The sequence below is a fragment of the Pseudophryne corroboree genome, chromosome 5 (assembly GCF_028390025.1).
Source record: "Pseudophryne corroboree isolate aPseCor3 chromosome 5, aPseCor3.hap2, whole genome shotgun sequence".
NCBI lineage: Eukaryota > Metazoa > Chordata > Amphibia > Anura > Myobatrachidae > Pseudophryne > Pseudophryne corroboree.
In genome coordinates this window covers 575,387,913-575,410,598 of record NC_086448.1, presented here as the reverse complement: position 1 = coordinate 575,410,598, position 22,686 = coordinate 575,387,913, and the positions used below count along the sequence as shown (strand labels likewise).

General features: G+C 45.2%; 1 protein-coding gene across 5 annotated transcripts in view; it reads right to left on the bottom strand.

The window, feature by feature from the left end:
• Positions 1-22,686, bottom strand: part of MBP (myelin basic protein) — a 384,529-nt gene that overhangs the window by 310,164 nt on the left and 51,679 nt on the right. For all 5 annotated transcript variants that reach the window (XM_063923331.1, XM_063923326.1, XM_063923328.1 and 2 more), the window contains exon 2: positions 10,714-10,789. In XM_063923331.1, coding sequence (XP_063779401.1) covers positions 10,714-10,764 — 51 coding nt within the window. In that variant the 5' untranslated portion in view covers positions 10,765-10,789. The remainder of the gene's footprint in view (positions 1-10,713; positions 10,790-22,686) is intronic.

Below are 22,686 nucleotides of genomic sequence, written 5' to 3'. Positions count from 1 at the left end.
GTAAATAACCGGTATTTTAGGGTTCTCAGTGATCAGGAACTTACACACTGTATCACTGATGGTGCCATTATCCCTATACATATGTATAATATCCGTAAGTTCTTTACTGTACTGCTCAGTGGGATCTTTCTTGATCTTTTTGTATGTATTGCTATCTCCTAGCTGTCTATAGACCTCATTTTCATATGTTGTCACGTCTAGGAGTACGATTCCCCCCCCCTTATCGGCGGGCTTTACTATAAGCTCATCGTTGTTTTTCAAGTCCTCTAACGCTAACCGTTCTTTTCTAGTAAGGTTGAAATTAATCTTCCTTTTGGGGATTTTTTCTGCATCCTTAAGTATCTGAGCAGTGAAGGTCTCTATGAAGCCCCCTTTCAAATAAGATGGATAAAAGGTGGACTTGGGTCTAAATTTAGAGACCTCCTCCATAGATTTGTTGTTCTCTCCTTCATCACTTTTAGATATGAAGAACTTCTTCACTGTTAGTTTTCGTATATACTTCTGGATGTCCACAAATAAGTTAAATTCATTGACTTTATTCGCCGGGGCATACTTTAATCCTTTTTCAAGGACTGACTTCTCATGATGCTCCAAAATATGGGAGCTAAGATTAAAATTTTTTATCTTGCCCTCCTGTCTATTGGGTTCTTGCTCATCATTCCCTTTGGTTATACTCTCCTCTATATTGTTCTTATTTTTGTTCTTTATGAAATTCCTATTTCGCCACTTCTTTCTCCCCCCCCCTTTTCCCTCTTTTTGTCTTTTTGGAAGGTTTATGTATTATCTTAGAATTTGTCTCCTTCGACCTTCTCCTAAAAAAGGTCGGGGCGATAGTGGACTATTCATGGAGTAAAGGGGATCAAATCGATTGGAAGTGGGTGTTATCCACCAATCTTCCCTGGGCGTCGGCGGACGGAAGCCGCGAGACGGCCATCTTGTGTGAGGCACGTGGACGGAGGAGACCATGAGCGGGACATACATTACTTCCTGGGAGGATGACTATTGCCGGACCGGATCTGCATTAAGCACATCAAGGACTTGCTTGTCTGCATAATCGAGCGGCAGGAAGTGGATTCATGTCACTTCCGTAATTGATGTCATTTCCGTTTTCGCCGTCCTACACACCAATGCCCGGGACTATGAATTTGTATATCTGGTTTAGGCACCCACATGAGTAATGATATAGCACCATACACATTCCAGGACATTGCCTTTCAATTTACACACCTGTGTCCCATATGTAATTAGGATAGTATAAAAGTGTAGTTAGAAGGAGGTCTCTCATACCTTGACAAAGACCCTGGAACGGGCTGAAACGCGTTGGTGGAGAGATCTGTTTTTGGATGAACATACCCGTGGGAGACCAGGAGGAGATCAGATTAACGGGGCCCCGTTCTGTCTGTATACCATCTTCTTCCCCTCCGACCCTCCAGGGTATGATCACCATTGTTTTTACCAGTGTTTGTTTGTTTGAATAAATCCTACTTTTACTTCAAACCTCCTTTTTCCCCGATTCTCATTTTGGGGAGAAATTGAGCCAAAGGCTGGAGACTAGGAGTGAATTTTAAAGACCCACCTTACAGGCCTGTGATATATCCATCTGACTGTGAGTGCTTTGCAAGGGGGTAACCCCGGCATTCTTCTTCACTTGGTGACGGTGTATTTAATCAGGGAATCTTTGGATTATGAATGCCTCTTGATTTTCATATCTGTGTAAGTGTGTTGGGAAGGGGAGAGTGTTCCCCGTTAAACTGAATGTCCTACATATAGGACCTACATCATCATTTTGTTCTGTGATATGCCGATTTACTATTTAGCTGTGTAAGTGAATTGGAAGGGGGAGTTCTCCCAACACTTTACCGACTGGATATACGTTTTTCATGGGAAGGGGGAGTGATATTCTTCATTTTTTGGAAGTAATACACGAAGAGTGCGGTGTATATTTGTCTTTTCTTGCATGCACAAGAACTTCCCATGAACAATCCAGAAGAGAAAAATTTCAAGACGCTTTCCATCATTTACATCAAGGGAAGTGTTCCATTGTGAGCGCCCATGCGTTGTGTCTTGTATTGTTGTTATATTGTGATTGTTTTGGGGGAATTGTTTGTGATTCCTTCTCAAGATATTGCCTAGGCTGCTCCACATTAGCGCACAGAGGCACCTCATTTTTTACTCTTGTTTATTGTTACTTTCACAATCAGAGGTATCCTTAGTGCCGCTTTGACATCATGTTCTCACTCAGAGAAAGTAGAAGGGAGAGATTAAACTCTTTGTTTGACAATTCCAGTAATAATGAGGAATTTAGAGATGAAAATCTGGAAAACATCATGAGAAAATTAGAAAAAGATCTCCTTAAAGAAAGTCATGCCTGGTGGGAGGTGGCCATGCTAGAGAAATATATCTCCCTCCAGATGATACCACAGGGTCTTAAAATTGATAAAAAAACCTTCATTTATTAATGCAGAGGAGCCTTTCATACAGGAATGGGACCATATTACCAGGAAATGCTCCTTTGCACTAATGGAATTAATTATAAGAAAAAGGAAAGACGATTTGAATAAATTAGAGGATAATATCAATATAAATAAGATCCTGGTTAACCCATTTGTTCAATTGCCAGAGTATAGGACATTAGAACAAAGGATAGAACAAAAACTTATTAAAACGGAAAAAAATTTAAAGGAAAGAAAACTTAAGAAATTCACTAGGGATAGCAATAATAGTAAGGAGGTGGGGGACAAAGAGAAAAAAAGTGGGGATAAGATTGAGACATCAGGGGGTAAGGAGGTATGGAAAAACAGACAGGTACGAACACCATACCGTATCAACAAAAATAAGGGATATAACAATTACCCTCCAGAACATATCAGATACCCTAATAGAGAATCAGGACTAGAACGTAGGGGGAACACATACAATAGAGGGGAATGGAGAAATAAGGATACTCCAGTATGGAGAGAAAATTATGACAGGTTTAAAGGTGAGCGAGTGAATCACCCCAAGGAAGATTGGTGGATAACACCCACTTCCAATCGATTTGATCCCCTTTACTCCATGAATTGTCCACGATCGCCCCGACCTTTTTTAGGAGAAGGTCGGAGGAGACAAATTCTAAGATAATACATAAACCTTCCAAAAAGACAAAAAGAGGGAAAAGGGGGGGGGGAGAAAGAAGTGGCGAAATAGGAATTTCGTAAAGAACAAAAATAAGAACAATATAGAGGAGAGTATAACCAAAGGGAATGATGAGCAAGAACCCAATAGACAGGAGGGCAAGATAAAAAATTTTAATCTTAGCTCCCATATTTTGGAGCATCATGAGAAGTCAGTCCTTGAAAAAGGATTAAAGTATGCCCCGGCGAATAAAGTCAATGAATTTAACTTATTTGTGGACATCCAGAAGTATATACGAAAACTAACAGTGAAGAAGTTCTTCATATCTAAAAGTGATGAAGGAGAGAACAACAAATCTATGGAGGAGGTCTCTAAATTTAGACCCAAGTCCACCTTTTATCCATCTTATTTGAAAGGGGGCTTCATAGAGACCTTCACTGCTCAGATACTTAAGGATGCAGAAAAAATCCCCAAAAGGAAGATTAATTTCAACCTTACTAGAAAAGAACGGTTAGCGTTAGAGGACTTGAAAAACAACGATGAGCTTATAGTAAAGCCCGCCGATAAGGGGGGGGGAATCGTACTCCTAGACGTGACAACATATGAAAATGAGGTCTATAGACAGCTAGGAGATAGCAATACATACAAAAAGATCAAGAAAGATCCCACTGAGCAGTACAGTAAAGAACTTACGGATATTATACATATGTATAGGGATAATGGCACCATCAGTGATACAGTGTGTAAGTTCCTGATCACTGAGAACCCTAAAATACCGGTTATTTACGTATTGCCCAAAATACATAAAGACCCAAAAAATCCCCCCGGTAGACCAATAGTTTCGGGGGTGGAATCATTGACCGCTAACTTATCAGCGTTCATTGACTCTCACCTACAGCCAATGGTACACCAAAATAAATCACATTTGAAGGATACCAGGGACATCCTAAATAAGTTGGAAAATATCATATGGGAAGAAGGATACTATATGGTTAGTGCAGATGTAAGCTCCCTTTATACGATCATAAATCATGAAAAGGGCATTAGTGCCACACAAAGTTTTCTTTCCACTTCGGACATAGTCCCCCCCATGCAGGAATTTCTTTTGAAAGGAATCCAATTTATACTGGAACATAATTTCTTCCTATTCAAGGGAGAATTTTTCATACAGCTAACGGGGACCGCCATGGGCACCAGGTTCGCCCCAAGCTATGCAAACCTATTTTTGGGTCGTTGGGAGGAAGATCATGTTTTGCATGGCAATTATGGGGCGAACCTGGTGCTTTGGTCCCGTTATATAGATGATATTTTTTTCATTTGGAGGGGGAGTAAGGAAACTCTAGATGATTTTTGTGTACATTTAAATAGCAATGACCTTAATATTCAATTAACGTTTGACATAGAGACAGAAAAAATCAATTTCCTAGACATAACTATTTACATTAAAGATAATAAAATGTGTACATTAACATATCAAAAACCCACGGATTGTTCATCGTACATCTTCGCAGACAGTTGCCACCATAAAAATTGGCTCACCTCCATTCCAGGAGGCCAATTTAAAAGATTGAGACGCAATTGCACTGAAGATGCCACTTTTGAACTCCAGGCTAAGGATATGAAAAAGTCTTTCCTTGCCTGTGGCTATGATGAAACAAAGGTGGAAAAAGGTTTGGGAGAAGCTAGGGCCACCAATAGAATGGATCTATTGTGCCCAAGCAAACGAACTAGAGAGAAAAATACAGACACCCAATGGGCTTTTGTTACCGACTTTAATGCCCAACATAGGGAAATTGAAAAGATTTTCAGAAGACACTGGACCACTTTAAAGTTGGACCCTGTAATAGGACCCCATCTACCCAGTAAACCTTTACATATATATAGGAGAGCTCCTAGTATCAAATCACAACTAGTTAGAAGTTTACATCCGGAAGTGAAAAGGCCAGGATATAATAGATCTAAAGGCTTCTATAGATGTAGTGACTGCATAGGATGTCGTAATATTAATGGGGGTTCCACATCTAAATATGAAACAATTAGGATAAATGATCAAGATCATGAAATCATGGAATTTATCACATGTAATACCGCTAATGTGGTCTATGCGATAGTTTGTGACTGCAATAAGGTATATATTGGACGAACAACTAGACCTTTAAAGGTCAGACTGGGAGAGCACTTAAGAAACATCCGTAAGGGTCTGGAGACACACTCCCTATCTGCACATTTTAAATTGGTGCACAAGTGTTCGACAGGCCACATTAAAAGTTTTTTTGGGATCAAACATATTAAACCCACTGAGAGGGATAAGAATGTGGTGGCCCGTTTAGCACAAACTGAAATGAAATTCATTCATACATACAAAACTCTGGCACCAATGGGGTTAAACCAGGATTTTGAAATTAAATGGTTTTTATGACATCTTTCATTAGATTTTTATAGGGTTTTTTTTCCTTTTTCCTGTTATTATCATTGTTTTTAGTTGTATATATATGTGTTTCATGTACTCTATTTTATTGGATATGGATAGTAAAACATAATCCCTATTGTAGATGGAACGGGAGGTGCAACAGAAATTAATTTGCAATTCGTACAACATAATGCCGTTGAACTGAGAAAGGGACCGGAAGTGGGGCATATGCAATGGCGTCGGCGGACGGAAGCCGCGAGACGGCCATCTTGTGTGAGGCACGTGGACGGAGGAGACCATGAGCGGGACATACATTACTTCCTGGGAGGATGACTATTGCCGGACCGGATCTGCATTAAGCACATCAAGGACTTGCTTGTCTGCATAAAGAATCGAGCGGCAGGAAGTGGATTCATGTCACTTCCGTAATTGATGTCATTTCCGTTTTCGCCGTCCTACACACCAATGCCCGGGACTATGAATTTGTATATCTGGTTTAGGCACCCACATGAGTAATGATATAGCACCATACACATTCCAGGACATTGCCTTTCAATTTACACACCTGTGTCCCATATGTAATTAGGATAGTATAAAAGTGTAGTTAGAAGGAGGTCTCTCATACCTTGACAAAGACCCTGGAATGGGCCGAAACGCGTTGGTGGAGAGATCTGTTTTTGGATGAACATACCCGTGGGAGACCAGGAGGAGATCAGATTAACGGGGCCCCGTTCTGTCTGTATACCATGTTCTTCCCCTCCGACCCTCCAGGGTATGGTCACCATTGTTTTTACCAGTGTTTGTTTGTTTGAATAAATCCTACTTTTACTTCAAACCTCCTTTTTCCCTGATTCTCATTTTGGGGAGAAATTGAGCCAAAGGCTGGAGACTAGGAGTGAATTTTAAAGACCCACCTTACAGGCCTTTGATATATTTATCTGACTGTGAGTGCTTTGCAAGGGGGTAACCCCGGCATTCTTCTTCACTTGGTGACGGTGTATTTAATCAGGGAATCTTTGGATTATGAATGCCTCTTGATTTTCATATCTGTGTAAGTGTGTTGGGAAGGGGAGAGTGTTCCCCGTTAAACTGAATGTCCTACATATAGGACCTACATCATCATTTTGTTCTGTGATATGCCGATTTACTATTTAGCTGTGTAAGTGAATTGGAAGGGGGAGTTCCCCCAACACTTTACCGACTGGATATACGTTTTTCATGGGAAGGGGGAGTGATATTCTTCATTTTTTGGAAGTAATACACGAAGAGTGCGGTGTATATTTGTCTTTTCTTGCATGCACAAGAACTTCCCATGAACAATCCAGAAGAGAAAAATTTCAAGACGCTTTCCATCATTTACATCAAGGGAAGTGTTCCATTGTGAGCGCCCATGCGTTGTGTCTTGTATTGTTGTTATATTGTGATTGTTTTGGGGGAATTGTTTGTGATTCCTTCTCAAGATATTGCCTAGGCTGCTCCACATTAGCGCACAGAGGCACCTCATTTTTTACTCTTGTTTGATGCACCAAGCCCCCTCAGGTTATAGAATATAGGGATAGCAGGTTGAGTGAAAGACACGAAATGGACACCACTCAGCTATCAAATGCACACACAAATAGTCACAGTCTGTACAATGCAGAGGTTATTGCTAACAATAATACTGCACTGGACTAGCTTACACAGCTATATAACAATAGATATAACAGTACACAGTAAGAACTGGATGTATATCACAGGGTAATTGTACTAGGAAACCCTGACTGAGTGCACTCTTTCTTAACTAACACTGACTAAAAAAGGCAGGTAGAATACTTAAGTGTCTTGTAAAGTCACAGCACTGACAACCAGGCGGCTTTACATAGGAGGATTTGCCCAAGCATTCCCAGGAATAGTAAGCTGAGGGATAATGGCGCCGCAGAAACTGCCAGGGAGTGAGGGAGAGACAGATATGCAGCTCCAGGGTGGGAACATTTGCTGGAAATGGCGCCCTGGGGCTTGGGGAGGGGCTTCAGGTCAAAGCCTTATCCCCTCTGCTGGCAAAACCACCGGGTACTGCGGGCTACTTGTAAAAAAAGGTTTAGATAGAAAACCTGACCTGCACCCATGCCCTGGTGATCTAGTGGGATCGTCTGTACTGCCACAGTGTCCACCGCCAGCACGCGCGCCCCGCCTCCCACCGGCCGCGCCGGATCGCGATAAAGTGCGGGTCCCACGAGCGGGACCCACTTACCTCCTCCCGAAGTTCGGCCACGCGATCCCGGAGAGCCCCAGCCGTGTGTGACTAACTTGGAAGAAAACTGGAGCCTCCTGCTGTAGGTACCCGGCAACCAGGGCACGGGAGTGTACAGCGCCGCTGGGGGGAGAGATGGAGCTGCAGCAGGCAATGTCTACTGACATCCAGCACAATCTGTGTCTCTGCTGCAGCCCTTGTAGTCTTCTTTTTTCCTCAGAAAAAGCTTTTTCTAGAGCTGCTGTGAGCAGCTCTTCCTGTCACATGCTTGCACTGCAAGCACCAACTACAAACTGAGCTCCTGTGCACGGAGGCGGGGTGATATAGGAGGCGGCGCTATGCATCTTGGGAAGAAGGTCAAAGCTTTTGAGCCTGTTGGTGCTTCGGATCAAGATCCTACTCTACACCCCTATGTCTATCCTTGTGGAGCCCAGTGTACCCCGCAGCAGAAAGAGTAAATGAAAGAACATGGTGAATCTGTGAAGTATAAGGGTAAATAAAAGAATACTGTGAATCAGTGAAGTATAAATACTCCATGTATTTTAGGGTTATTATTTAGCTCAGTAAAAAAAATCCTTTGATATCTATTCTTTTAAAATTGTGCTTTCACTTGCTGTTTTTATAATATCCAGCCACTATGCCACGATTTCTGTTATCCACTGTCATTCTCCTGGTTTTATTAAGAAAGTTTAATTTCCCAGTGTCGTAATAAAACAAGGACTGCAGATGGAGCTACTTCTCACTGGCGTGCACAAGGTATCTGTGAATTTCAGTAGGTAAGACAACATCTATAAGCGGGTGAATCTACAGCAAGTAGTCATACAGGAAGTGTAGATGTCACAAGCAGTAAACCAAAGGGTGTATTGTGAGGCATGTCACCTCACACAAAGGAGATGTGAATCAGAAATATAAATAAATGAGAATATAATCCAATGTGACCAAAAGGAGTTAACGTGTTTACTGTTAACGTGGTTATTTTGTCTAATACATATTTTTTTCTTCCTAATCATTTTATTGGGATGTACTAATGCTTACCACCACGGTAAGCATTAGTACCGTTTACCGCAGAGGCCATTTACCGAAGAGGCATATGTATTAAACCTCGGGCACTGAGATGCCCTTCTCACCATACAACTGGGTGGGTGAGCCGGGCAGGGGGACAGCCAGCAGCAGGAGCAGCATGCCGGATACACCATAAATACAGTATACACACACATTGAATACACACACACACAAACATATACACACACACACACACACACACTACATACAGTACACTTACTATTGGAGTCTGCCCTGCCCTGAGGGAAGAGGATGCCGCAGGGGTCATTAATGCAGGGCTCGGCTGGGGCACTTTTCATCACTAAGCCCCCATTGTCAGGGCCGGTTCTACACCTTGTGGCGCCCAGTGCGAAAGTTTACACTGGCGCCCCCCACCGCGACAAAGCAGGGGCATGGCTTCATAGGGGAGGGTCGTGGTCAGTTATGCCCCCAGTAGCTGTGCCCCCAGATTTGTCCCAAGTAGCTGTGCACACCAGTTGATTTGCCCCCAGTACATTTGCCCCCTGTAGTTGTGCCCCCCCTGTAGATTTGCCCCCAGTAGCTGTGGCCCCAGTTCATTTGCCCCCAGTAGCTGTTTCCCCTGTAGCAGTGCCCCCTGTAGTTGTTCCCCTAGTAGTTGTGCCCCCTGTATCTGTGCCTTGTAGCAGTGCCCCTGTAGTAGTGCCCCCAGTAGCTGTTCCCCCAGTATGTGCCCCTTGTAGCTGTGCCCCCTGTAGCTGTGCTCCCAGTAGTAGTGCCCCCAATATGTGCCCCCTGTAGCCGCGTTGAAACCCTAAAAGAAAAATCACAATACTTACCAGCCTCGCTCCTGCTTCCAGACCGCTGCTGCTGCTGTCTCCGGCTCCTCTCTATGGGAGAGACGTCATGACGTCTTTCCCATAGCAGCGCCGCACTGACACTAGTGGTCAATTTTGACCTCTAGCGAGAGTCAGCGACATCGGCTGCAGCGGGCGCGCACGGCGCTCGCTGCAGCCGGGAGCCAGGGAAGGAGGGAGGATAATAGTAGCGGCTCTTGCCATGGCGGCGTCCTCAGTGTAGCGGCGCCCCGGGCAAAAAGCCTGCTTGCCCGTGGCAAGAGCCGCTACTGCCCATGGCATAACTGGTCTGGCAATTGCAGCCCTGCCCCCTCACAGCTTTATGCTGCAATTTGTGGATCGGTGGGGAGAGGGCAATTATATCAAGTCATACTGACTCCGCCCCCTCCTGACAGACCCGCAAAATTGTGGCATACAGCCACAAGGGGGTGGGGCTACAATTGCCAACCGTCAGACCACGGCTGAGATACAAGAAAAATCTGGTCCATTGTGTTGGGGGGGTGGGGTTTCTGGGTACTCAGAAATCCACCCTGCATGCACCACTGTTGCAGCCTGACTGCAGTCCAAGCAAAGTGCCAGACACTAACATGCTATTTTATGTGAACTACAAGTTCTGCCTTTTTATCCATATTGTTCATTTGTTATACGTATATAAATGGAAATTAAGGTCATATTTTACATTTGTTTAACAACTTGTACAAACATTAAAACACAACTATCAGATATAGGGGGTAATTCCAAGTTGATCGCAGCAGGACATTTTTTAGCTGTTGGGCAATACCATGTGCACTGCAGGGGAGGCAGATATAACATTTGCAGAGAGAGTTAGATTTGGGTGGGTTATTTTGTTTTTGTGCAGGGTAAATACTGGCTGCTTTATTTTTACACTGCAATTTAGATTGCAGATTGAACACACCACACCCAAATCTAACTCTCTCTGCACATGTTATATCTGCCTCCCCTGCAGTGCACATGGTTTTGCCCAACTGCTAAAATATGTCCTGCTGCGATCAACTTGGAATTACCCCCATAAGGCATTTGTATTTTAAGCAATATTTAAAAACGGACACTAATCTTCTTACCTTTGCAGAAAGGTCATCAGTGTGTTCTCTTCTTCCAACATGGTTTCCCATGGTAGTATACCAAGAAATTCAAATCCTAAGTAGGGAAGAACAGTAATAATGTGATAAAATTAAAATATATTTCAGAAAGAAAAGATAAATGCTGCAATATAACTAGCAATACAAGAAAGAGCAGACAAGTTGCCCACAAATAACAGTATACAGTGTATTGGGCCTAATTCAAGGTTGATTGCAATACCACATTTTCCTCTAAAGGGCAGAACCATGGGGGTCATTCAGAGTTGTTCGCTTGTTGCCGATTTTCGCTATATTGCGATTAGTCGCTTACTGCGCATGCGCTTAGTTATTTTACACAAAAGTTAGGTATTTTACTCACGGCATAACGAGGAATTTTCATTGTTCTGGTGATCGTACTGTGATTGACAGGAAGTGGGTGTTTCTGGGCGGAAACTGGCCGTTTTCTGGGCATGTGCGAAAAAACGCTGGCGTTTCTGGGAAAAACGCGGGAGTGTCTGAAGAAACGGGGGAGTGTCTGGGCGAACGCTGGGTGTGTTTGTGACGTCAAACCAGGAACGAAACTGACTGAACTGATCGCAATGGCTGAGTAAGTCTGGAGCTACTCAGAAACTGCTAAGAATTTTCTATTCGCAATTCTGCTAATCTTTCGTTCGCAATTCTGCTAAGCTAAGATACACTCCCAGAGGGCGGCGGCTTAGCATCTGCAATGCTGCTAAAAGCAGCTAGCGAGCGAACAACTCGGAATGAGGGCCCATGTGCACTGCAGGTGTGGTTACCCCACTCAAATCTAAAGGGGGGTACTCACGGAGCGATATTCTAAGCAATCTGACTAGATTGCTTAGAATATCGGCAGGATCGCTCCGTGTGTAGCCCCCTCGGCGATAGCGATGCGCGGCCCCGCACATCGCTATCGCCGCTGCTAGATTGGCCTGCATGCAGGCCAATCTAGCGGGTCGCTCACTTCACCCGCTGGGTGAAGTGAGCGGCCCCCCCGTCTCCCCCCGCACGCTCAGCACAGATCGCGCTGTGCTGAGCGGCAGGAGAGATGTGTGCTGAGCGGTTCGCTCAGCACGCATCTCTCCTTGATCGGCCCGTGAGTACTGGGCTTAACTCTCTCTGCAGAGATGTGTTCAAACTGAAATCTAAATTGCAGTGTAAAAATGAAGCAGCCAGTATTTACCACGCACAGAAACAATATAACCTCCCCAAATATAAATCTCTCTGCCCCCCTGTAATGTAACATGGTTTTGCCCAGTTGCCTGCTTTTCTGGCTTGCTAACAAACCGGAGTACTGAGTATTTGCTCATGGAACAAAGCATGTAGAAAAGCAAGTGGTACAAATGCACTGCAACATGATTTTACCAAGGGACAAATTGCTCCTTTTTTTGCTCTTAAGCGAGGTACACATGTAGCGATGTGTCCCAGAGATGTGTGCTGAGCGATCTAGAACAGATCGCTCAGCACACAGCGCAATGTGTGCCGAGCGAGGGGGGGGGGGGGGGAACCACTCACTTCACCCAGCCGTGAAGTGAGAAATCTGACTAGATTTGGCATGCATGCAGGCCAAACTAGAGTCAGCGATAGTGACGCATGGGGCCGCGCATCGCTATCGCTATACATACATACATACTGAGGGATCCGTGCTTAATTTCTAAGCAATCAAGTCAGATTGCTTAGAAATTAAGCAAACATCTCTGCGACGTGTACCCCCCTTTACTACTAACGTTTAATAAGGCCCATAGTGTGAATCAACTGTTCTAATCCTGTATTTGTAGGACTCTATTTATTGTCAATTCTACAGCCCAAAAAAAGACAGTCTTTGCTTTAACATCCAATTTTATGAACTTCTTGTACTCCAATTTCAATCAGAATTATTATTTGTTTTAGATACACAACTGAAGTTAAACTTTCATTTCCTCTGTCAAAAATAGAGCTTCTTCTCTGCCAAGATATCTAATTTCCTATCCAAAAGCCTGTTATCTGAAAACTTTGACAAAAAAGAGTCAGGAAAATGAGAAGTTAAGTTATTACTGATTTTGGGTACACATTTATCACATCAATATATCCCCTGGGAGAAGTAGTCCATCCTTACTATACACACCAAAATAAGCTTACAGCTGCATAACAAATATACAGATGTGACCTGCTTACCAATGAACAGGTCATAGTGCGCATAAGTTGCAGTTGCAACTAGCCACAACCAAGTGCAACCAGTCCATGGGAGTAGTAGAGAAGAACTTACTGTACATTGCATTTTCTGCAGCCTAAGGGGACAGAAAAGTGCTTCTTATATGCATCACTATATGACTAAGACGTACAAGCAGACTAAAATTGTGTGCAAAATGCCTATATTCTGTGTGCATCCACACCTGTATCTGCATACGAAATGCTATGTTAGTGTTTTGTAGAAAAACACATAGCACAGCATTTTGCATGCAGATACAAGTGTAGTCGCATACAGAATATAGGCATGCCGCATATCATTTTAATCAGCAAAAGCTGCTTGTGTATCCTAACTGAGTTTTGCAAATAAGACGTTTTAATGGAAAAATGTATACTTAAAAGACGGTCGGCGCTGCCAAATAACCCCATGGCACAGCATGGCTGTTTAACCTGCAGGAAAGATACCGATGTAAGTAAACACATATGTACTCACAACGGGTGTAGTACGGTATGCCGTCGCTCGGGCTTCCGGCGACCAGCATACCGGTGCCGGGAGCCCGACCGCCGGCATACCAACAGCGTGGTGAGCGCAGAGGAGCCCCTTGCGGGCTCGCTGCGCTCGCCACGCTGCGGGCACGGTGGCGCGCTACGCTATTTTATTCTCCCTCCAGGGGGGTCGTGGACCCCCATGAGGGAGAATAGCTGTCGGTATGCCGGGTGTCGGGATTCCGGCGCCGGTATACTGTGCGCCGGGATCCCGACATTCGGCATACTGAAGACCACCCCTCACAACAGAGGTTTGGAGTCTAACAGGTCAGTGGCTTTCCCCAGGGACTCCTGCTGTACTCGACATGCAGGTAGGTCATGGCCCTCTGTCTGCGTTCCCAAGTACGGGATTGGTATATACTGAAGTTGAAATTGATGTTCGCCAACAGTCGTCAAACTGGGTCGGGACAGGACGGGAAACTTTGGTTGAGGAACAGGCAAGAATCAGGTAGGGACCAGAACACAAAAGATGTAGGAATGTAAAGAAAATTTCCAGTAGAATCCACAAAGACACACAAGGGCTAGAGTGAGTATGGTGTATGCAAATCTATAGTCATGCACTTGTCAGTGCTCAGAGACTGTTATATAGGGAGGCGCATTCAAAACTGTCGCCAAATGTGACATCACATCAAGTGCGCAGTCCCCTTTAAATTTAAGGCAGAGCGGCATGTGCATCCCTGTGGGACCCGTGACCACCTGTTAATTGCCGGGGACTGAAATGCAGAAGCCAGAGGAAACAGCTCAGGAGAAAATCTCAATGTAGCGGGCACTGACGAACGCCCATCCATAGAGGACCCGCTGCGACATTTAGTCACCAGTGTTGATGGACCTGGTAGGTTAATGCCGGGCACCGGCGCATTGCGACACTGTTCACATTGAGGGTCTGAAGAGAAGAAATTGTTGCATTGAGCAACAGTGATGTCAATAGCAGACATAGGGTGGTATGTACTACACATCACATTTTAGATGCGATATATCCTGCTAAAAGCTAGATCTCCCCATAAAGAGTAATGGAAACAAAGACACTTGCAAGTTTTCAAATATACTTTGCACATTATTTGATAAACCAATATATCTTTTCTTCATTATCAATAATAACTCATACTCTGGTATTACTCACATTTTAGATCACTTCTTGTCCCTCCCTCACCCAACCCACCAGCCACTATCAGAGAGCAAGATTTTGCTTCCTATTTCAAGGACAAGATCGATAAGATCCAAAATGCATGCAGTGATTACTCCCATTCTGGGAAAAAACTAAATTCTGACCCAAACACTCTCTGAAACTACCGTACCATCTCTCAGCTCCCATGCCTCTCCAAGCTACTTGAGAGACTTGCCTACTCTAGCCTTACACACTTTCTTAACACAGCTTATGGACACACTTCAGTCAGGATTTCATGCCCAACACTCCACAGAGACAGCACTGACTAAGGTAGTGAATGATCTGGTCACTGCTAAATCTAAAGGCCATTACTCACTACTTATTCTCCTTGACCTCTCTGCTGCCTTTGACACTGTTGACCACTGTCTCCTCATACAAACACTACAATCCCTAGGTCTTCAGGACACAGCCCTTTCTTGGTTCTCATCCTACTTATCTAATCGCTACTTCAGTGTTAGTTTCTCTGATTCCACCTCCTCTTTGCTACCTCTTTCAGTTGGAGTACCGCAAGGCTCAGTCTTAGGTCCTCTGCTTTTCTCTATCTATACCGTATCTCTTGGCAAACTAATCAGCTCTTTCAGGTTTCAGTATCATCTGCATGCAGATGATACTCAAATCTACCTATCCTCCCTAGATTTGTCACCATCTGTATTGGGCCGTGTCACTCAATGCCTTTCTGCCATTTCATCTTGGATGACATCTCGCCACCTCAAACTTAATATTTCCAAAACAAAAACAGAATTAATTATATTTCCAAAGCCCAATAGTAGTTCCCAACCTGATATCTCTATCACTGTTGATAACTCAGCAATCATCCCTACCCCACAAGCTCGCTGCCTAGGTGTCCTTTGTTCCCCACATTCAATCTGTCTCAAAATCATGTTACATACATCTAAGAAACATATCCAAAATACAACCATATCTTACATGAGACACAGCAGAAACTCTGATCCATGCTCTCATTTATCTCCCGCATTGATTTTTGTAATAGTCTCCTGACTGGTCTTCCCAAATATAGGCTCTCACCACTACAATCCATTTTGAATGCAGCTGCGAGGCTCATCTTCCTCGCTAGACGTTCATCATCTGCAGATCCGCTCTGTCAGTCCCTCCATTGGTTACCGGTAGTCTACCATATTAAATATAAAATACTTTTACTTACATACAAGGCTATTAACCAAACTGCACCAACATACATCTCTTCACTCACCTCAAGCTATATCTTCCTAACCGACCTCTCCGCTCTGCACAAAATCTGCATCTCTCATCCACACGTATTACTTGTTCCCACCGGGATTCACCCACTCTGTGGAATGCCCTCCCACGCACAATAAGATTCACCTCTAGTCTCCAAACCTTTAAACATTCCCTGAAAACTCTCCTCTTCAGACAAGCCTATCATAATTCCAGACCCACCCGCATAAACCTTCAGTGCTTCCCTATCTAATTACAGACCATTTGCCAAAATTGCTGGGTGATCATATCATACAACCCATTAAGAACCTAGCAATCTGGTGAACCATTATGCAATAGGTAGCGTCTATCCTTGTGTATCAATGCCTATTTCCTTATAGAATGTAAGCTTGCTAGCAGGGCCTTCCTACCTCTATGTCTGTCTGTTTTTACCCAGTTTTGTTCTATTACTGTTGTTCTAATTGTAAAGCGCAATGGAATACGCTGCGCTATATAAGAAACTGTTAATAAATAAAACAGGATTTTTTTTATTCTCTCATGCTTCAAAAATGTGCGGAAAGTGGTCCAATTACTTAAGGCCTGATTCAGAGGTGGACGCAGCACCTATGTTCACACTGTTGAGCTATTTATTTTCTGCTGCAGTGTGCAAAATGTCTAGGAAACACTTACTGCGCATAGGCAAACCAGTGTGTGGGATGTTGTACACATTTACGTATGGCATCACTGTGATTACAGATGACATCTGCAATCCATGGGCATTTCTGGGTGGAGACTAGGAGGTGACCCCAAGTGATCACAAGAAGAGAAGGTGTCATGGGTGTGTTACAGGGGTGTTACATGGGTGTCACGGGAGAGTTGGCCAATTCAAATCAGCAAGATGTGCCGCCAACATCAAGGCTATAGGGTACCTGAACATATCAAGCTTTTCTGCGCACCTACATAGTGTGAGGAAACCAGGTTACAATAAACCAGTGCTTTACAAACTGGGGACTTGCCACCCTGGGGTGCCTCAAGGCGTTTGCAGGGGTGCCCTGGGATGTTGGAGGTCCAGGACCACTTCAAACTATTGTCTATAACATGTGATAGGCAAAACCAATGTTTGTGTACAGGGGCTAACAGTGGTAAACTTAGTTTTTATTGAGTGCTAAAGGGGTTACGTCTTGTTGATAAATGGGGCCCTTAATTTAATATTTATTCAGAATTTTTCAATAAGAAACTTTGCGCCCAGGGGTGCTGTGAAACAAAATGCTGTTACTCATGATTCAAAAAAAGTTTGAGAACCACTGCACTAAGCAAAAACACTCAGAAATTAGCCTGATAACTAAAGCATAAAATAACAGCTCATATGTCAATGTAGTACGGTAAGCAGTTTTATTCTAAGCTTAGCCAGTTTGCCTCTTCCCTATCTCATTATAAAGGGGATTTATTAAGGACTTTATAGAGCACACAGAAGATAGTGCTCTGTTTATTAAATATGGGCTTCAAGAATCTCTCAACACTTCAAATATTGTTTGTAGCAGTACAACAGTACAAGATGTTACAGGCACAAGTCATTGCCTTGAGGAGATTGCGGGTTACACTTCGATGCCTCAGGCATTTACATATAATGCATTCAAGGTCACAAGCATTTCACTACATATCAGGCACTTTCCCAAGTCACTGGTGACCAGGAGTACAGGAGAAAAAAAACCTTTACCGTTAAGGGGTATATTCAATTGAAGTCGAAAACTTCGTCAGTTTTCGAATTTTTAAGGTCGAATCGTGATTCGACCTATTCAATATTTTCGAGAAGTCAATAAATTCGACTTGTCGAAAAGCACGTGGGTCGGTGGAATAGCTGCCGAACCACGTGCTTGTGTCGACCATCTCAGTCCGACATCAAAAGATGTCGGACTGAGATGCGGAACCAGAGGAGGAGAGCCGCAGGGAGATGGGGGACTGCCGCGGGCAGCCAGAGAAGATCAGCACTACAGCAGGATGTCACACAGCTGCGCCGCTCACGGCAAGCTTGCTGGAGCCGGGTGGACACTGCCGTGAGGTCGGGCGGCTACGTGACATCCCTCTGCAGCGCTACTGTAGCGCTGATCTCCTCTGGCTGCCGGCGGCTGTCCCCCGCTGGTCTCCCTGCGGCTCCCCTCCCCCTCTCCTCCTCTGGGTCACTCATCTCAATTCGACTTGAAAAAGTCAAATTGAGATGAGATTTGTATAGGGGTTGTCGGATCCATTCCGACAAATGCATGTCGGAATGGATCCGACTTCAACTGAATATACCCTTAAGTATGGTAAATTTTTCACTTGGTCTACACATACAGTATCTGTGGGCAGTTTCGGCACAAAAAAAAACCATACAGAAAACCATATATTCAATTTATTTTTCAAGCATATTATTATAACGAGTTTTATGGTAAGAACTTACCTTTGTTAAAACTCTTTCTGCGAGGTACACTTGGCTCCACAAGGAAAGACATAGGGGTGTAGAGTAGGATCTTGATCCGAGGCACCAACAGGCTCAAAAGCTTTGACTGTTCCCAGAATTCATAGCGCCGCCTCCTCTTTAACCCGCCTCCCTGAGCAGGAGCTGACAGACCAGGCCTCACATAAGCATGTGCAATCATCATTCTAATCCATCTGGCCAAAGTTTGCTTGTGAGCAGGCCAGCCTCGTTTGTGAAATCCAAACAGCACAAAGAGAGAATCAAATTTCCTAATAGAAGCAGTTCTCTTCACATCGATACGGAGAGCCCATACCACATCCAAAGACCGCTCTTTGGGAGACAGATCAGGAGAAACAAGTGCCGGAACCACGATCTCCTGGTTAAGGTGGAACGAAGAAACCACCTTAGGCAAATATCCGGGACGAGTCCTAAGAACCGCCCGGTCACAGTGAAATATCAGATATGGTGAACTACAAGACAAGGCACCCAAATCCGACACTCTTCTAGCTGAAGCAATAGCCAGCAGAAACACCACCTTAAGGGAAAGCCACTTAAGATCAGCTGAAACAAGAGGTTCAAACGAAGACTCTTGTAATGCCTCCAAAACCACCGACAAGTCCCAAGGAGCCACAGGCGGGACATAGGGAGGTTGGATACGCAACACACCCTGAGTAAAGGTATGCACATCAGGTAAGGTCGCAATCTTTCTCTGAAACTACACCGACAAGGCAGATATTTGAACCTTGAGGGAGGCCAGACGCAGGCCTAAGTCCAGGCCCTGCTGAAGAAAGGCCAACAACTTGGCTGTACTAAACTTGGAAGTGTCATAATCATTAGATGCGCACCAAACAAAGTAAGAATGACAGAACCTATAGTAAATCCGAGCAGAAGCCGGTTTCCGGGCCCGCAACATAGTTTGAATGACCTCCTCAGACAACCCTTTAGCCCTTAAGGCGGAAGATTCAAGAGCCACGCCGTCAAAGACAGCCGGGCTAGGTCCTGGTAGACACAGGGGCCCTGAACAAGGAGGTCTGGGCATTGTGGAAGTAGAATTGGACGCTCTGACGATAGGCCCTGCAGGTCTGAGAACCAGTGCCATCTGGGCCACGCTGGAGCTATGAGAAGCAGAATTCCTTTTTCTTGCTTGAACTTCCGAATTACCCTGGGCAGGAGTGACACCGGAGGGAACACGTACAGCAGTTGAAACCTCCACGGCACCGCCAGCGCATCCACGAATGCTGCTTGAGGATCCCTCGTCCTTGCTCCGAAGACCGGAACCTTGTGATTGTGTCGAGACTCCATCAGATCTACGTCTGGAAGGCCCCACTTTTCCACTAGGAGTTGAAACACTTCTGGATGGAGGCCCCACTCTCCGGGGTGTACGTCCTGACGACTGAGAAAGTCCACTTCCCAATTCAGGACTCCCGGAATGAATATTGCCGATATGGCCGGTAGATGGCGTTCCGCCCAATGTAGAATCCGTGAGACTTCCTTCATTGCCAAACGGCTTCGAGTGCCGCCTTGATGATTTATGTAAGCCACTGTGGTGGCGTTGTCCGACTGAACTTGAACAGGACGGTTCTGAATTAAATGCTGGGCCAGGTTCAACGCATTGAAGACCGCCCGCAATTCCAGAATGTTGATCGAGAGGAAAGATTCCTCCTTGGTCCAGCACCGCGCCCCAACCTCTTAGACTGGCATCCGTCGTCAACAGGACCCAGTCGAATATCCAGAAGGGACAGCCCTTGCACATTCGTTGGTCCTGGAGCCACAAGTGCAGCGACAGACGGACCTCCGGAGTCAATGAGATCATGTGAGACCTGATCCGGTGAGGCAGGCCGTTACACTTGGCTAGAATCAGCCTCTGGAGGGGGTGAAAATGGAATTGAGCATACTCCACCATGTCGAATGCTGATACCATGAGGCCCAGCACCTGCATCGCCGAATGTATTGACACTTGCGGACAAGAAAAGAAGCAACGAATCCTGTCCTGAAGCTTCAGGACTTTATCCTGAGACAAGAACAATCGCTGGTTGTGAGTGTCCAATAGCGTTCCCAGGTGCACCATGCTCTGAGCAGGGACCAGGGAGGATTTCATCCAGTTGATGAGCCACCTGTGGGCTTGTAGAAACTGGACAGTCATATCCAGATGACGTAGGAGAAGTTCTGGGGAATTTGCCAGGATTAACAAGTCGTCCAGATACGGCAGTATCCTGACCCCTTGACAGCGGAGTACCACCGCCATCACCGCCATAACTTTGGTGAAGACTCGCGGAGCCGTTGTTAAACCAAAGGGTAACGCCCGAAACTGGTAATGGAGGTTGCCAATGGCAAACCTCAGGTATTGCTGATGTGACACTGCTATAGGAATATATGCAGGTAAGCATCCTGTATGTCCAGGGAGACCATGTAGTCCCCAGGTTCCAAGGCCAGAACTATAGAGCGAAGGGTTTACATACGGAACTTGGAAACTTTCACAAACCTGTTCAATGCCTTGAGGTTGAGAATGGGCCGGGAGGACCCATTCGGTTTCGGGACCAGAAACAGAGGAGAATAGTACCCCCGGCCCCTCTGAGCAAGAGGCACCTGTACTACGACTCCTGTATCCAGGAGGGTCTGTACCACCGAATGTAGAGTGTTTGCCTTTGTCTGTCCGGCAAAACCAATGAGGGGGTAGGTGCGAGTGACGACTTCCCGTACCCAGGCATCTGAAGTGGTCTTCAACCATTCCTGGGTATACCCTAGAAGCCGGCCCCCCACCCCGTCATGCGGCAGGCTTATCGGTCTTGGAAGCTGGCTGACGGGCAGCCCAGGCTCTTTTGGGCTTCGGCTTACCAGGTTTGGAAGTGCGGGCCTGCTTGTTGTACGCCTGGCCTTTTGTTTTACCTGAAGGACGAAAGGGGCGAAAGGAAGTACCTTTAGCCTTCGACACAGAAGGAGCGGTACTTGGCAGACAGGCAGTTTTGGCAGTAGCCAAGTCAGCCACAATCTTATTTAAGTCCTCCCCAAACAGAATATCTCCCTTGAAAGGGAGTACCTCCAGGGTTTTTCTAGAGTCCAGATCCACAGACCAGGATCTCAGCCACAATATCCGGCGAGCCAGGACTGATGTAGTAGAGGCCTTGGCTGCCAGAATACCGGCATCAGAAGCTGCCTCTTTAATATAGTGAGAAGCTGTGACAATATATGACAAGCATTGTCTAGCATGGTCAGAAGAGATTTCAGCTTCTAACTCTAGGGCCCATGCTTCAATAGCCTCTGTAGCCCATGTTGCTGCAATAGTGGGCCTTTGTGCAGCACCCGTGAGGGTGTAAATCGCTTTCAGACAACCCTCCACACGTTTATCCGAAGGCTCTTTTAGAGACGTGATGGTAGTGAAAGGTAGAGCTGAGGAAACCACCATCCTAGCCACATGTAAGTCCACTGGAGGAGGCGTTTCCCAATTTTTAGACACCTCTGGCGCGAGGGGATAGCGAGCCAGCATCTTCTTTTGAATCACAAATTCTTACCCGGGTTTCCCCAGGGTTCCTGACGTATATCCACTAGGTGGTCAGAGTGAGGTAAAACATGTTTAACCACCTTCTGATGCTTGAACCTATCTGGTTTCTTAGGAGGGTCGGATGGCTCGGGATCATCCGTAATCTGTAAAATCAACTTAATAGCCTCCAAAAGATCAGGAACATCCACATGTGAACTACCCTCCCCATCAGCAGTATCTGTGTCAGAATCTGTGGGGTCAGTGTAAGCGCCATCTTCATCAGACGAGGTGTCAGTGACAGCAGTGGATTGTGAGGAGATAAGAGCTCGCTTATAGGATCCCTTGGTCTTAGGCGAGCGAGAGTCAGACTTTTTATTAGTCAAGGACTGGTTCAACTTCTTCAATTGAGCAGATAAATTATCCGCCCATGGCGGGTTAGCTGCGGGGACCACATACGGTTGCACCGGCATAGGAGGTCCCATAGGGGGTGTTAGTTTAGTAACTAGCGTATGTAGAAGCGTGGAGAAAGTATCCCATGGTGGGTCATTATGTACCCCCATTTCCACAGTCCCACTGGGGGGCAAGGAGCCCCCAGAACCAGAGCCCACAGCTGCTGTAGTCTCCTCATAGTGATCTGTGGCGTCAGCAACACCGGCAGTGTATTCAGCCCCAGAACCGTTACCTTCAGAAGCAGACATGATATAACTTGCAGTATCAGGTAACACAGTACAAATGTCAGCAGCACAATACCTCTTGCCCAAACCCCTGCGCAGTGTAGTCAGCACAAGCAGAGATACAGGATAGATATAGGGACTAAAATCACAGAGAAAAATACGTATTAAAGTATATCTTGTGAAAATCCTATATAAATATAAAACCCGACGCACCAAGCCCCTTCAGGTTATAGAATATAGGGATAGCAAGTTGAGTGAGAGATACGAAATGGAAACCACTCAGCAAGCTAATGCACACACA